Genomic DNA, 16,004 nt, shown 5'->3' on the forward strand with positions numbered 1-16,004 from the left:
GGGTCTCTGAGGGGAGCCGAGGCCGTGGGCTGGCCCTTTCTGCTGTCCGTGGGCGGTCAGAGGGCTGACCCAGGCGGGGCGCTGCGCTGATAGCAGGTGCCCGGATCCGTGGACATGCAGGTCACCACAGCGCGTGGGGTCTGGTCTGGGCGGCCGGGCTCTTCTACACTCACTGCTGCGGGGTCTGATGCTGCTGGCAGGTGTGGGACGGCCTTGGAGACGGGCTGTGAGCTTTGTGACCCAGGCCCCAAGAGGAGAGCCGGCTGCGGGGGAGACCCACTCGGGGGCTTTGTGAAGACCACGTCACAGACTGCCTGGAGGCCGGGTGTCCCCTGCCAGCATCCGCTGCCCGGTGTCCTCTGCCTGGCGCCCGCTGCTGGGGTCGGCCTCAGTTCCTGGGGATTCTGTGCCCCCAACCCTGTGGATAAAAAGCCCCCTGTGTTTCTCATCCCCGCTTTATGGTAGAGTGTTGGGAATAACAGAGCCTGAATTCAGCGCCACCCACTCCGCAGCCCACAGTTTTGCGAGTGCATCTGTGTCTCAAGGTGAAGGCAGCCCCATTAGCCGGGTACCGTTTGGAGGAAGTGGCGTCCCTGTGTTCTGCCCATCCTGCGTCCCTGCAACCATCCGTCCTCCCGTCGGCCGGCGCGGGGGTGTCAGTTGGGGAGCCGTCCTGGGGACAGATGGTGGAGCCGTCCTGGCCGCCTCTGCCTGGACACCCTCAGGCCGACCCCACAGAGTTCCTGAGCCCTCCCAGGCACGTTTTGGGGAGGGTGGCTGGGGGGGAAGCCAGTGTGGGCACCAGGCTCTGGTGCTGGGCAGGGACCATGATTCAGCCCCCCAGAGAGAAGCAGCCCAGCTCTTGGATGTGAATCCACATTCGGGGGACTGTGGGACTTTTATTCTTGAGCTTGAGTGTCTTCTAGGTGTCCTCCTAATACACAGCTGCCCCGCTCTGCCCCTACCCACACGGTTCCAAGGAGCAGGGTCCGGGGTCAGGGCCCAGCCTCCTGGCCAGGGCCATCTGTCTCAGCGTCCTAGACCTGCCTGTCTGCAGGTCCCAGGCATCGGTGCGGCACTGATGAACTTGGCGAATTCAGGGAACCTGGGCCTGGGTGTGGAGGTGGGGGCCAGAGGCCACCCACGGAGCTCCGGCCGAACATCCACGCTGGGGACCAAAGGCCCCCAGAAGCTACTGCACGAGGAGGCGACCTCAGGGAGGGCTGGCTGGGGCTTCTGGGGCCGGAGAGCGGGTCTGGGAGGTCCCTCGGTGTCAGCTCCAAGCCCCACCCGCCCTTCTCGGACCCCGTGCCCCTGCGTGGTATCCCTGAGTTGGGGTGCGTGGGGTGCTGTGTGCTGAGCGGGGTGTGTCCCCCAGGGCTCTCCCAGGCACCCTGTCCTCTCACTGCTGAGCCCTGGGGCTCACAGAGCTCGCTTGTCTTCTTCGTTCAGACAGAAGCCGCCCCTGGACATCCTGTTTTTCTTCTGTTGTATGAACAGGAAGCCAGCAATTGTGTGAGATGAGTGTCAGCATGGCCGTGTCCGAGCCCGGCACGGCAGAGACTTGTCCCGCCACACCTGCCATGGGTCCCTCCAGCTCTGGCCCGAGAGACTCAGGGCTCCCCAGGGCTCCCCAGGGCTCCCCAGTTGCGTGGGCTGTGAGCACCATGTGTGCACGGCTGGCCCTGGAATGGCCGGAGCGGGCACCGTGGAGTGTCCATCGTGCACTGGCCATGGCCTGGAAGGAGATCCAGGCGGTCACTGCCCTGGGGCTCAGCGTTGAGGCCACAGTGAAGCGACAGGGGCAGAAGGGCAGGGGCCGGGTGCCAGGCAGGGAGCAGGGGCCGGGGGCCAGGCAGGGAGCAGGGGCCGGGGGCCAGGCAGAGAGCAGGGGCCGGGGGCCAGGCAGGGAACAGAGGCGCTGAGGGAGGCAGGCAAGGAGTAGGGGCTGGGGGCCAGGCAGGAAGCAAGGGCCGGGGGCCAAGCACGGAGCAGGGGTGCTGAGGGAGGCAGGCAGGGAGCAGGGGTGCTGAGGGGGCCAGGCAGGGAGTAGGGGCCAGGGGCCAGGCAGGGAGGAGCGCTGAGGGGGCCAGGCAGGGAGCAGGGGTGCTAAGGGGGCTTCCGGGCAGGCTGCTGGGTACTCGAGAAGCAGCCTCAGGCCCAAGGGGCAGGGTCCAGGTACACAGAGGGTGGAGGCTGGGAGGATGTGGTGGGCCCTGGCTTTGACTCTCAAGGCTGAGGGGCCACGGTGGAGTCCACAAAGTGGCCTGGCCTGCCCCATATTTCTGTAGGATGCTAGGGCTGTGCCGTGCTGCGTGGCTGGGTGTTGTCTGAGGGCACAGCGTCAAGGCAGGGAGTCCCCTGGGAATCTGGAGTGGCCCAGGTCGGTGGGAGGGGGCAGACCCTGCCCACCTGGAGGGCAGAACCAGCAGGACCTGAGCAGGGTGAAGACCAGCAACACTGACTGGGGAGTAGGAGGGCCGGCATCACCAACGTCCCACCTGGAAAGGTGGATCTCGATTTGGAGAACTTAAAAAGAATAATAAGGACACCCTGCTTATTGATGGATGGATTGATTGACAGGTTCTCACTCTGTCCCCCAGGCTGGAGGGCAGTGGCACAATCAGGGCTCACTACAGCCTCAACCTCCCAGGCTCCAGCCATGCTCCCACCCCAGCCTCCCAAGTGGCTGGGACCTCAGGAGTGCCACCATGCCCAGCTAATTTTATTTATTTTGGTAGAGATGGGGTCTTGCTATCTTGCCCAGGCTGGTCTCAAACTCCAGGGCTCAAGCGACCCACCCACCTCAGCCTCCCAAAGTGCTGGGATTACAAGTGTAAGTCACCTTGCCCAGCTTCACCCTGCTTTTAAAAATATGTGAAATATACATAACATGAAATTTACCATTTTAACCACTTTCCTGTGTACACTCAGTGGCATTAAGGGCACTCATGTGGCTGCACAGCTGCCACCACCATCCACCTGCAGAACCTTCTCATCTCACGCATCTGAAACTCTGCTTTAAAAGAAAATTTGGGCTGGGCGCAGTGGCTCACACCTGTCATCCCAGCACCTTGGGAGGCTGAGGTGGACGGACCAATTGAGCTCAGGAGTTCAAGACCAGCCTGGCCAACATGGTGAAAACCCGTCTCTACTAAAAATACAAAAATTAGCCAGGCGTAGCGGTGAGCGCCTGTACTCCCAGCTACTCCGGAGGCTGAGGCACGAGAATCACGAACCTGAGAGGTGGAGGTTGCAGTGAGCCGAGATCACAGCACTGCACTCCAGCCTGGGTGACAGTGAGACTCCGTCTCTAAATAAAATATTAAATTAAATAACAAAAGTCTCTTTTGTTTATTGTGAAGTGCAACCCATGTGTAGGAAGGAACGCAGAGCACACGATATGGCTCGGCACGTGATCGTGAACACACCACAGCACGCTCCGCCCAGCCCCGCCCGGCCCCATCGCCAGCCATGCCCAGCATGCAGCACCCAGAACGCGGGGCCAGTCACACTGCCTGCCATGGCCACGTGGTGGGGTGCGTCCTCCCCACCTGGGCATTGTCCCGGGGCTGATCCACTCGCTCCGTCCTCCTACAGTGGACATTTGAGTGTTCTCAGCCTCTGTGTGCAGCACACTGTGCACGACGGTGGGACGGTTCTGAGCGCAGACGGGAATGCTGGCCCGTGCCACCCAGGCCCAGGTGGCTGCAGAGACGCCGTGGTGGAGCCCGGGCGCCCCACGATGTTTTATGGTTTTTTGGGTTTTTTTTGAGACGGAGTCTCGCTCTGTTGCCCAGGCTGGAGTGCAGTGGCCCGATCTCGGCTCACTGCGACCTCTGCCTCCCGGGTTCATGCTGTTCTGCCTCAGCCTCCCGAGTAGCTGGGATTACAGGCACCCGCCACCACGCCCAGCTAGCTTTTGTAGTTTTAGTAGAGATAGTGTCTCACCACGTTGGCCGGGCTGGTCTCGAACTCCTGACCTCAAATGATCCACCTGCCTCGGCCTCCCAAAGTGCTGAGATGACAGCCGGCCGGGTTTTGTTTTGCATGAGCTGCTTTTGTTACATTTCTCCCGGGGAATCTGACATTGCTGATGCTGTTGTAAGTGATTTTTGAAATGGCCATTTCTGTTTGTTGCTGATTTTCTCATTTTGGCTTGTGCTGAGCATTGATGCCGAACCCATTGGTTAATTCTAACGGCGTAGTTTTGATCCTTCGTGGCTTTCTGTGTAATCAATCACATTGTCGGCCGGTCCTGATGTTTCTGTTTTCCTTCCGCATTGGATGCCACCTGCTTGGGACGGCTCCGGGCCGGGCTGTGGCGTCCTTACGTGCTGCCCTGAGCACCACGCTTCACGCTCGCCCATGGCTTTTACCCAGTTCAGGGCGCTCCCTGCCCGTCCCAGGCGAGTTATTTCTTAAATCGTGAGCTGAACTGAATTTTAGAACACTTGCTCTGTGTCTACCCAAAGGGCCATGTGGTTCTCTCCTCTCTTCCGGTCCTGGGCTGAATCATAACCTTGGACTCTCCTGTTAAGTCAGCCTGGCTCTCTGGGGTGACCCCCGTCACACACGCTTCTCTGGCGTGTGTGGCAGAATCCAGCTGCTGAGGTCTGATCTGATCTCATGTGAGTCCTCAGCCTCCCTCGCAGCAACACGGGGCCTTCCCTGTTCCCGTCCTGCCCTGCAGGGGGACCCAGCAGCTTCCACAGCCCCCCAGGTCCAGGGGGAGTTCACTGCGGAATCCACCCAGGCTCCTGTCCTCAGGCCTCCCCTGTGGAGTCCCTGCTGGCACCCGCCCCTCCCTGGCCTCCGACCCTGACCCTACCACATGACCAGGCCCGAGTGGGTCTCCACTCCCCTGCACCACCGGCCTCCAAGCCAAGCCACGCAGCCCCCGGGTTCTGTCTGGAAACCTCCCTCGGGTCTCGCTCTGGTGGCCCTGTCCGTGTGGGGCAGCGTCTTTGGTTGGCACTTTTGCTGCAGAGCTTGCACAGTGAGGTGGGGGCCTCCCAGGCAGAGCTGGAGGGAGGGGGCGGCGCGGGAGGGCCGGGGACCGAAACCTAAAGAGGGCAGGGGCTTGGGGTCCTCGTGGTGCCAGGACTGTGGTGCAGGGTTTGGGCGAGAAGATGCTGATGAGGTTGCCGAGGGCGCCGGGCGGAGCAGGTAGAGGCTCAGGCCCACGAGGGCTGCTCTGCAACTGCAGCTGAAAGATGAGGCCCAGCTCCCAGGGCTGAGCGTGGTTGAAGTGCTGCCGGGCGGACTCAGCTGGATGGGCGGCCACGGGCCACAGGGAAGGAACAGGGTGGGTGCTGCCGCAGCTGGCAGGTGTGTTGTGTGTGTGCCAGACAGAGGTGGGGGAGGGTTCCCGGCCCCCCGGGGTCCAGAGGAGCCCCAGGCATTGCGGGTCAGTGGCAGGGACTTCCCGGCGGGCTGTGCGATAGCCCCTGCACCTGCCTCTCCCTCCCACGGCTGTTATCTTGTCTCCACAGGCCAGGACCCCCTCCTGCTCCTGCAGGCCCTGCAGACCTTGTGGTCCACGCGGGAGCGGCAGCAGGTGAGTGGACGTGGCAGCCACCACGTGCCGAGTCACAGCCGGCAGAACTGACTGTTGGGCAGAGACTGGCCTAACAGGAGGCCTCCCTGGTCAGGAAGCTGCACAGCCCCCCACGGCCACAGGGTCCTGCACAGCTGCTGCCCCAGACCGCCTCCAGGGTGGCCTGTGTGGGGCAGGGGGCGGTCCTCCTCAAGTCCCCAGGGTGGTAAAGGCACTGCCTGGCCCCAGCAGCCCCTCTGAGGTCACCTCTGGGAGGCGCAGGGGCCACTCACCTGCAGGGACACAGCTGTCGCCAGCACTGCCAGGCCTGAGGCCCCGTCCTGCCACCGCCAGAGCACCCAGGCCCGGGTGGCCATTGGGGCAGGTGTCCAGGACAGGGAGGCCTTAGGAAGGGGTGGGACTTGAGCAGGGCAGGAGGCTGGGCGGGAGAAGCCAGGGGAGAGGCTACAGAGGGAGGGCCGGCCCCCTGTGGGGGCAGACGCGGATTCTGGCTCCTTAGTGGCAATGGCCTGTGCACAGGAAGCTGCCAAGTCCTGAGTGCCACGTCCTCTGGCCCAAGGTCACTCCTGCAGGTCCGGGGGACGCCCTCCAACCCCAGCCCAACTCCTCTGAGTGCCACATCCACTGGCCTGAGGTCACCCCTGCAGGCCCGGGGGATGCCCTCTGACCCCAGCCCTGGCGCTGCCTGCTCCTGTGTCTGCCTCTCTCCTGCACCCACCTCTGCCAGCTTTCGTTTGTCCATCAGCTCGGTGGCTTCTTGGGCCTCCAGCTTGTGAATCTCTGTCCTTGCTTTTGAGATTTCCCTCTGCCGTTCCATTTCCAGGCTCTCTTGTCAGACCTTCGTCTGTGACGCTCAGTCTTCCTTGCTCTTTGGCACCTGCGTGTGTGGTGTGAGCCTCCCCGGGTCCCGCCCTCTGCCCCCCGCCCCCCACGTGTCTGAGTTGTGGGATTCCACTGTCCTTTCCTCCCTATGTCCTGATGTTCGTCCTGGCGTCTCCTTGGACCAGCGCTTGTTTCTACACAGACAGGGCTGCGATCTGCTCTGGGCTCCGCTGACAGTCATGAGGCCGTCAGGCATTTCATCTTCATGGGGGGGCCCGTGTCTGTGCCCTCACCTCCTCCGCGCGCCCTCACCTCCTCCGCATGCTCCCACCTCCTCCCCGCGCCCTCACCTCCTCCCCGCGCCCTCACCTGCTCCGCGCGCCCTCGCCTCCACCGCGCGCCCTCGCCTCCACCGCGCGCCCTCGCCTCCTCCGCGCGCCCTCGCCTCCTCCGCGCGCCCTCACCTGCTCCTGCGCCCTGACCTCCACCGCGCGCCCTCACCTCCTCCGCGCGCCCTCACCTGCTTCTGCGTCCTGACCTCCACCGCGCGCCCTCACCTCCTCCGCGCGCCCTCACCTCCTCCGTGCGCCCTCACCTCCTCCGCGTGCCCTCACCTCCTCCGCGTGCCCTCACCTCCTCCCCGCGCCGTCATCTCCTCCCCGGGCCCTCACCTCCTCCCCGGGCCCTCACCTCCTCCCCGCGCCCTCACCACCTCCCCGCGTCCTGACCTCCTCCGCGTGCTCCCACCTCCTCCCTGCGCCCTCACCACCTCCTCGTGCTCTCACCTCCTCCTCGCGCCTCCATCACATTCCCGGATTCCAGCAAGCTGGCGAATGCCACACGCCCAGTGGCCCTGGGTGGGCCAGGAGCCTTGAAGATGGGGTCCTTGGGGGTCCTGGGTGCTGAGGAGAAGCCCAACCCTAGAGCCGGCTGCACATGGAGGTCTTGGGGACCCCCATATGGTGGCACAGACGCCGGGTGCCCCCAGAGGAGGGAGATGAAGACCAGGATTTTGGAGAACTCCTTGGGGCGGTCTGCAGTATAAAGGGGGCAATGGGACTGTTGGCCGTCTGGGAGGGCTTGGGTGTTCCTCTACCGTGAGAGAGGAGCCAGCACACCGGGCGGGTGGGAGCAGCCTGGGAGACGAGCAGGAGGAGGAGGCAGGGCTGGGGCGGGGTCAGGGCCTGGAGTAGGCGCACTCCCAGAGTGGGGCTCCCCTGGTTCATTGGGCCCTTCCCAGCCCCACTGCCCAGCAGCCTGTGGTGGGGTGTTCCTGTCTTTTTTTTTCTTTTTTTTTTGAGATGGAGTCTTGTTCTGTCACCCAGGCTGGAGTGCAGTGGTGCAATCTCGGCTCACTGCAAGCTCCGCCTCCCGGGTTCAAGGGCTTCTCCTGCCTCAGCCTCCGGAGTAGCTGGGATTACAGGCGCGCGCCACCACGCCCGACTAATTTTTTTTGTATTTTTAGTAGAGACGGAGTTTCACTGTGTTGGCCAGGCTGTTCTCGAACTCCTGACCTCAGGTAATCCGCCCGCCTCGGCCTCCCAAAGTGCTGGGATTACAGGTGTGAGCCACCGCACCCAGGCTTTTCGTGTGTGTGTGTGTGTGTGTGTGTGTGTGTGAGACAGAGTCTTGCTCTGTCACCCAGGCTGGAGTGCAGTGGCATGATCTCGACTCACTGTAACCTCCGCCTCCCAGATTCAAGTGATTCTCTTGCCTCAGCCTCATGAGTAACTGGGATTAATAGGTGTGCAACACCACGCCTGGCTATTTTTGTATTTTTAGTAGAGACAGGGTTTCACCATGTTGGCCAGGCTGGTCTTGAACTCCTGACCTCAAGCAATCCACCTGCCTCGGCTTCCCAAAATGGTCCTGTTGTAACAGGGTGGTCCTATCCTAACAGCCCCTCGGGGGGGCCTTCTGGTGCTGCTGAGCCCATGGGACCCCCCCAGCCCCACTACTGAAGCCGTGAGTGGAGCCAACAGCTCAGTGCAGGGGATGCCAGCCAGCAGGGAGGAAGGGGGATACCGGCGGGGGGATTGGGGGGGATGCCCAGAGGGGGTTGGGGAGGAGGGGGGATACCGGCGGGGGGATTGGGGGGATGCCCAGAGGGGCATTGGGGTGGGGAGGAACCAGTGGGGGGATTGGGGGGGATGCCCAGAGGGGGGATACTGGCGGGCGTTATTGGGGGGGACGCCCAGAGGGTGGTTGGGGTGGGGGAGATACCGGTGGGGGGATTGGGGGGGACGCCCAGAGGGGGGTTGGGGTCGGGGGAGCTCACATTGTTTTCTCCATGCACAGCAGGAGGCTCTTTGTAGCTGAGGGGACCAGGAATGAGGAGTGAAGACCAGTGAAGGGCTCGAAGGGAGGAGGGACCGGCAGGGTGGGTGGGACGGCTTCCTTCACAGGGACCCCGGGAGGGAGGCAGGCAGGGCAAGGGGAGCCCAGTCTCAGAGCCATGGGTCCCAAGGGTCTTGGCACATTCATTGAGGCCACCAAGATAAGGACAGGAGCTGGAAGGAGATGCCTGGGCCAGGACTGAAGTCTCCCAGAACAAGGGGCTGGGGCCCTGAGGCTGGCAGGGGTGCAGTGGGCACTGGGTCCATGTGTGGCTTGCGCTGGCCGACGTGGGCACACAAGGGGCACAGCTGCAACTGGGGGCCTGGAGGGGAGGACCCAGCTGGGGTCTGGAGGGCCAGGATTTTGCAGAAGGTTTACAGGACTGAAACAGGAGTGAGGGAAGGCGGGGTGTGGTTAGAACGGCTGCTGCAGAACTCCGGGGGTGCCAGAAACCAGCCTGGGCGAGAGCGCACCCCAAATCAGAGCCACGGAGCGTCGGCTTCATTGAATGTTTTATTGGGGTAAGATGCACGACATATAAAACCAGCCGTTTCACAATGAGTGACTCAATGGCCTGGAGCACCCAGTCGTGCTTCGTGAATCTTTCTAGCATCTTCACAACCTGTGCACCTCTTCTGGTTTCAGAACGGTTCATCGCTTCAGAAGCAAACCCCGTACCCCTCACACAGATGCCCCATTCCCCTCGGCCCCAGGCAACGGTCACCGTCACCCACAAACCCCGTACCCCTCACACAGACGCCCCATTCCCCTCGGCCCCAGGCCCCAGTCACCGTCACCCACAAACCCTGTACCCATCACACAGACGCCCCCATTCCCCTTGGCCCCAGGCAACGGTCACCGTCACCCGCAAACCCCGTACCCATCATACAGACGCCCCCATTCCCCTCGGCCCCAGGCCCCAGTCACCGTCACCCGCAAACCCCGTACCCATCATACAGACGCCCCCATTCCCCTCGGCCCCAGGCCCCAGTCACCGTCACCCACAAACCCCGTACCCATCACACAGACGCCCCCATTCCCCTCGGCCCCAGGCCCCAGTCACCGTCACCCACAAACCCTGTACCCATCACACAGACGCCCCCATTCCCCTCGGCCCCAGGCCCCAGTCACCATCACCCACAAACCCTGTACCCATCACACAGACGCCCCCATTCCCCTCGGCCCCAGGCCCCAGTCACCATCACCCACAAACCCTGTACCCATCACACAGACGCCCCCATTCCCCTCGGCCCCAGGCCCCAGTCACCGTCACCCACAAACCCTGTACCCATCACACAGACGCCTCCATTCCCCTCGGCCCCAGGCCCCAGTCACCGTCACCCACAAACCCTGTACCCATCACACAGACGCCCCCATTCCCCTCGGCCCCAGGCCCGTCACCCACAAACCCTGTAGCCATCACACAGACGCCCCCATTCCCCTCGGCCCCAGGCCCCAGTCACCATCACCCACAAACCCTGTACCCATCACACAGACGCCCCCATTCCCCTCGGCCCCAGGCCCCAGTCACCATCACCCACAAACCCTGTACCCATCACACAGACGCCCCCATTCCCCTCGGCCCCAGGCAATGGTCACCGTCACCCGCAAACCCTGTACCCATCACACAGACGCCCCATTCCCCTCGGCCCCAGGCCCCAGTCACCGTCACCCACAAACCCTGTACCCATCACACAGACGCCCCATTCCCCTCGGCCCCAGGCCCTGGCCACTGCTCACCCACAAACCCTGTACCCATCACACAGACGCCCCCATTCCCCTCGGCCCCAGGCCCCAGTCACCGTCACCCACAAACCCTGTACCCATCACACAGACGCCCCCATTCCCCTCGGCCCCAGGCCCCAGTCACCGTCACCCACAAACCCTGTACCCATCACACAGACGCCCCATTCCCCTCGGCCCCAGGCCCCAGTCACCGTCACCCACAAACCCTGTACCCATCACACAGACGCCCCATTCCCCTCGGCCCCAGGCCCTGGCCACTGCTCACCCACAAACCCTGTACCCATCACACAGACGCCCCCATTCCCCTCGGCCCCAGGCCCCAGTCACCGTCACCCACAAACCCTGTACCCATCACACAGACGCCCCCATTCCCCTCGGCCCCAGGCCCCAGTCACCGTCACCCACGAACCCCGTACCCATCACACAGACGCCCCATTCCCCTCGGCCCCAGGCCCTGGCCACTGCTCACCCGCTTTCTGCCTCTGGATTTGCCACTTCTGGACAGCTCACACACATGCGGTCACATAACATGGGGTCTTTTGTGACTTGCTTCTTCATTTAGCACGATATCAAGGCTTGTCTACATGGAAGTCTGTGTCAGCTTCCTCCTTTTCCGTGGCTGAGTAATACGTGGCCAGGCCACACGCTGTTTCTCCATAGACAGCTGAGGGGCATCTGCACCATCTCCACCTCTGGCCGTTGTAAATAAGTACTTCTCTGAAAATTCATCTACAAACATCTGCTTGAGCCCCTGTTTTTAAATCTTTGGGGAGGACGGGTGTGGTGGCTCACGGCTGTAATCCCAGCACTTTAGGAGGCCGAGGTGATAGGATCACCTGAGGTCAGGACTTCAAGACCAGCCTGGCCAACAATGGCGAAACCCCATCTAAACCAAAAAATACAACAATTAGCCGAGCGTGGTGGCATGCACCTGTAGTCCCTGCTATTTGCGAGGCTGAGGCAGGAGAATCACTTAAACCCCAGAGGCGGAGGTTGCAGTGAGCCAAGATCATGCCACTGCACTCCAGCCTGGACGACAGAGTGAGACTCCATCTCAAAAAATAAATAAATAAAAATAAATAAATAAATCTTTGGGAAACTGCCTGGAATAGAATTGCTGGGTCATGTGGTAATCATGTTTATCTTTTTGAGGAACTGTCAAACTACTACTTTTATTAAAAATTTCAGCCAAGTGCAGTGGCTCATGCCAGCTGCACTTTGGGAGGCCAAGGTAGGCGAATCACGAGGTCAGGAGTTTGAGACCAGTCTGGCCAACATAGCGAAACCCTATCTCTACTAAAAGTACAAAAACTTGGCCAGGCGTGGTGGCCTGCACCTGTAATCCCAGCTACCTGGGAGGCTGAGGCAGGAGAATCGCTTAAACCGAGGAGGCAGAGATTGCAGTGAGCCAAGATCGCACCACTGCACTCCAGCCTGGGCGACAGAGCAAGACTGTCTCAGAAAAAAAAAAAAAAAAATTCAACGACTATTTTTTGTTTTCAAAGTTCTCTTAGGTTTCCTCCCTCCCTCCCTTCCTTTCTTTTTTGACAGAGCCTGGTTCTACGTCACCCAGGCTGGAGTGCAGTGGCGCAATCTCAGCTCACTGCAACCTCCGCCTCCCAGGTTCAAGCGATTCTCCTGCCTCAGCCTCCTGAGTAGCTGAGATTACAGGTGCGCACCAGCACGTCTGGTCTTAAACTTCTGACCTCAAGTGATCCTCCCACCTTGGCCTCCCAAAGTGCTGGGATTACAGGCATGAGCCACCACACCCAGCCTTAGGTCCTTTTTGAAATCTGCCTTTCCCTTTTTTTTTTTTTTTTTTTTGAGACAGAGTCTCGTTCTGTCACCCAGGCTGGAGTGCAATGGCACAATCTCAGCTCACTACAACCTCCGCCTCCCGGGTTCAAGGGATTCTCCTGCCTCAGCCTCCCAAGTAGCTGGGACTACAGGCTCCACTATGCTGGCTATTTTTTTGTATTTTTGGTAGAGACGGAGTTCCGCTATGTTGCACAGACTTGTCTTGAACTCCTGAGCTCAAGCCATCGGCCCGCCTCGTCTTCTCAGAGTGCTGGGATTCCGGGCGTGGCCACCGCGCCTGGCTGATGCGTCGTTCCTGCATTTGCCCACCGACTCTCTGTGTTTGGCTGTAACCACATTGCACGCTCAGTCAGTCGCTTGCTGCTCACAGAGTCCAGGTCAGAGGAATGAGGTCTGGTAGAAAGAAAGTGACTTTTTATTCCGTAGCTGGCTTGAGGGAAGAAGCGCAGGCCTCATGCCTGAAGGGTATGGGTATGGCTTAGCTTTTGGAGCAGAAAGAGGCTTTTTTTTTTTTTTTTTTTTTTTGAGATGGAGTTTCTCTCTTGTCGCCCAGGCTGGAGAGCAGTGGCGCAATCTCGGCTCACCGCGACCTCCGCCTCCCAAGTTTAAGCAATTCTCCTGCCTCAGCCTCCCGAGCAGCTGGGATTACATGCATGTGCCACCATGCCTAGCTAATTTTGTATTTTTAGTAGAGATGGGGTTTCTCCATGTTGGTCAGGCTGGTCTCCAACTCCCGACCTCAGGTGATCCGCCCACCTCGGCCTCCCAAAGTGCTGGGATTACAGGCATGAACCACCATGCCCGGCCAAAAGAGGCATTTTTAAAAGGTCGGGAGGAAGCGAGCAGGTGGGGTGGTCTCTGTGCCTTATCTACCTGGAAGTTGAGTTGGCATCTCCATGGGCAGAAAGAGGCTGTGAAGGTGGCCGGAAACTCCAGCAGGCACAATTTGGGCCGTAAATCTACTTCTCTCTCAAGGCGGCCTCCTGCAGGCGAGTTCTGCTCTGAGCCTCTAAGCACATGGATAGATGAGCTTCCCCTGTAGGGAGTGTCTGGTGAACAGGAGGTGCAAGGCTATCATTGCATTTCTTTTTTTTTTTTTTTTTTTTTTTTTTTTTGAGACAGAGTCTTGCTCTGTCACCCAGGCTGGAGTGCAGTGGCACAATCTCGGCTCACTGCAAGCTCCGCCTCCTGGGTTCACGCCATTCTCCTGCCTCAGCCTCCCAAGTAGCTGGGACTACAGTCGCCCGCCACCATGCCCGGCTAATTTTTTGTATTTTTAGTAGAGACGAGGTTTCACTGTGTTAGCCAGGATGGTCTCGATCTCCTGACCTCGTGATCTGCCCACCTCGGCCTCCCAAAGTGCTGGGATTACAGGCGTGAGCCACCGTGCCTGGCCACTATCATTGCATTTCTAAAGAAATAAGAAGTGGGGAAAGGAGGAAAGAGAAGAGAGAGTAAAATATAAGTGAACAATCGTTTAGTAAAATGAGGGTAGTTGCTTACACATTCCCAAATCGATGTCCCATTACTCCACATTCTCAGAGCTTTAATCAACCTACTTGTGGTTGTCACTCATGGTGGCTTGCTTCCTTGTGTGTTTTCTAAGTTTTCATTGTGAGCTCATTTAGTGGAATTTTTTCCCTCTGGTGACCTAGGGCCCACGCGTCCCGGCAAAGTGATTAAAGAATGATGTTTTGTTTCTGCCAACTTAACTACAGATAGAACTCACTAGGGCTAGAACTCACTAGGGCCAGAACTCACTAGAGCTAGAACTCTCTAGAGCTAGAACTCACTAGGGCCAGAACTCACTAGAGCTATAACTCACTAGGGCTATAACTCACTAGGGCTAGAACTCACTAGGGCTAGAACTCACTAGAGCTAGGACTCACTAGGGCTAGAACTCACTAGGGCTAGAACTCACTAGGGTTAAAACTAGGGTTAGAACTCACAAGAGCTACAACTTACTAGAGCTGGAACTCACTAGAGCTATAACTCACTAGGGCCAGGACTCACTAGAGTTTGAACTCACTAGGGCTAGAACTCACTAGAGCTAGAACTCACTAGGGCTAGAAGTCACTAGGGCTAGAACTCACTAGGGCCAGGACTCACTAGAGTTTGAACTCATTAGGGCTAGAACTCACTAGAGCTAGAACTCACTAGGGCTGGAACTCGCTAGAACTAGAACTCACTAGGGCCAGGACTCACTAGGGCTAGAACTCACTAGAGCTAGAACTCACTAGGGCTAGAACTCACTAGGGCTAGAACTCATGAGAGCTAGAACTCACTAGGGCTAGAACTCACTAGAGTTAGAACTCACTAGGGCTGGAACTCGCTAGAACTAGAACTCACTAGAGCTGGAACTCACTAGAGCTAGAACTCACTAGGGCTAGAACTCACTAGGGCTAGAACTCATGAGAGCTAGAACTCACTAGGGCTAGAACTCACTAGAGTTAGAACTCACTAGGGCTGTAACTCGCTAGAACTAGAACTCACTAGGGCTAGAACTCACTAGGGCTAGAACTCATGAGAGCTAGAACTCACTAGGGCTAGAACTCACTAGAGTTAGAACTCACTAGGGCTGGAACTCGCTAGAACTAGAACTCACTAGAGCTGGAACTCACTAGAGCTAGAACTCACTAGGGCTAGAACTCATGAGAGCTAGAACTCACTAGGGCTAGAACTCACTAGAGTTAGAACTCACTAGGGCTGTAACTCGCTAGAACTAGAACTCACTAGAGCTGGAACTCACTAGAGCTAGAACTCACTAGGGCTAGAACTCACTAGGGTTAAAACTAGGGTTAGAACTCACAAGAGCTACAACTTACTAGAGCTGGAACTCACTAGAGCTATAACTCATTAGGGCTAGGACTCACTAGAGTTAGAACTCACTACGGCTAGAACTCATTAGGGCTAGAACTCACTAGAGTTAGAACTCACTAGAGCTAGAACTCACTAGGTCCAGGACTCACTAGAGTTAGAACTCACTAGGGCTAGGACTAAGTTCCTGGAGCTCCTTCAAGTTGCCTCAAGTTCCGGATGCATGAGACGCTCAGGCTTTGTTTAAGGGCGGCTTTCCTTTTCTTCCCAGAGTCCCGAGGGACAGACAAGCTGCCTTTCACCCTGTCTGGCCACTTTCCCCAAGGGGCATCCTTTGGAGGGTCTGGACTTTGCAGCCTTGCCTCCCGCGCCTTCGGGCATGGCACCCTCCTGGACAGCGCTGAGGTCTCCTCACGCACTCACGTGCGTGTGCTCCACAGCTGTTCCTGGGTGTTGGTGGGGAGATTTGTCAGGTGCTGGGAGCCTTTTGTTTCGGTAAGCTTTCAAATCGCCGGAGCAAGTGCTTTCAAAGCTGCGCGGCAGCCTCAGGATGTTGCTCCTGGAGCCCGGTGGAGAGCACACCATCCACATCGCAGGGACGAGAACAGCGCGGCCCACGCTCTCGGCTTGCAACCTCCCTGGGCCTCTGGGGGCGCATCCCGTGGCTGGCGCCAGCAGCTGGGAACTCACCCTCTTGCCCACCTGCGTGGCCGTGGGCTTCAGGGTCGGGTGTCGGCTGCTGCGCCCTGTCCCGAGCGCTGAGCTGTGAACCCGTCCACCCCTTTAGCTCTTAAGATTCCACCTGCGGAATGACCTGCAAGCAGTCGTTATGGCTTGAAGTCTATAGCGGTTGACTCACTTGCAGGAATCCACAGAGGACGGCGCCGCCGAGGCTGCTGCACAG

At 59.2% G+C, this 16,004-nt stretch overlaps 1 protein-coding gene across 1 annotated transcript in view; it reads left to right on the forward strand.

Moving 5' to 3' along the window:
- The window catches only part of EXD3 (exonuclease 3'-5' domain containing 3), a 130,476-nt gene that overhangs the window by 33,414 nt on the left and 81,058 nt on the right, over nucleotides 1-16,004 (forward strand). The window contains 1 exon segment of the mRNA XM_024346011.3: nucleotides 5,496-5,560. Coding sequence (XP_024201779.2) covers nucleotides 5,496-5,560 — 65 coding nt within the window.

The sequence above is a fragment of the Pan troglodytes genome, chromosome 11 (genome assembly GCF_028858775.2).
Source record: "Pan troglodytes isolate AG18354 chromosome 11, NHGRI_mPanTro3-v2.0_pri, whole genome shotgun sequence".
Classification (NCBI taxonomy): domain Eukaryota; kingdom Metazoa; phylum Chordata; class Mammalia; order Primates; family Hominidae; genus Pan; species Pan troglodytes.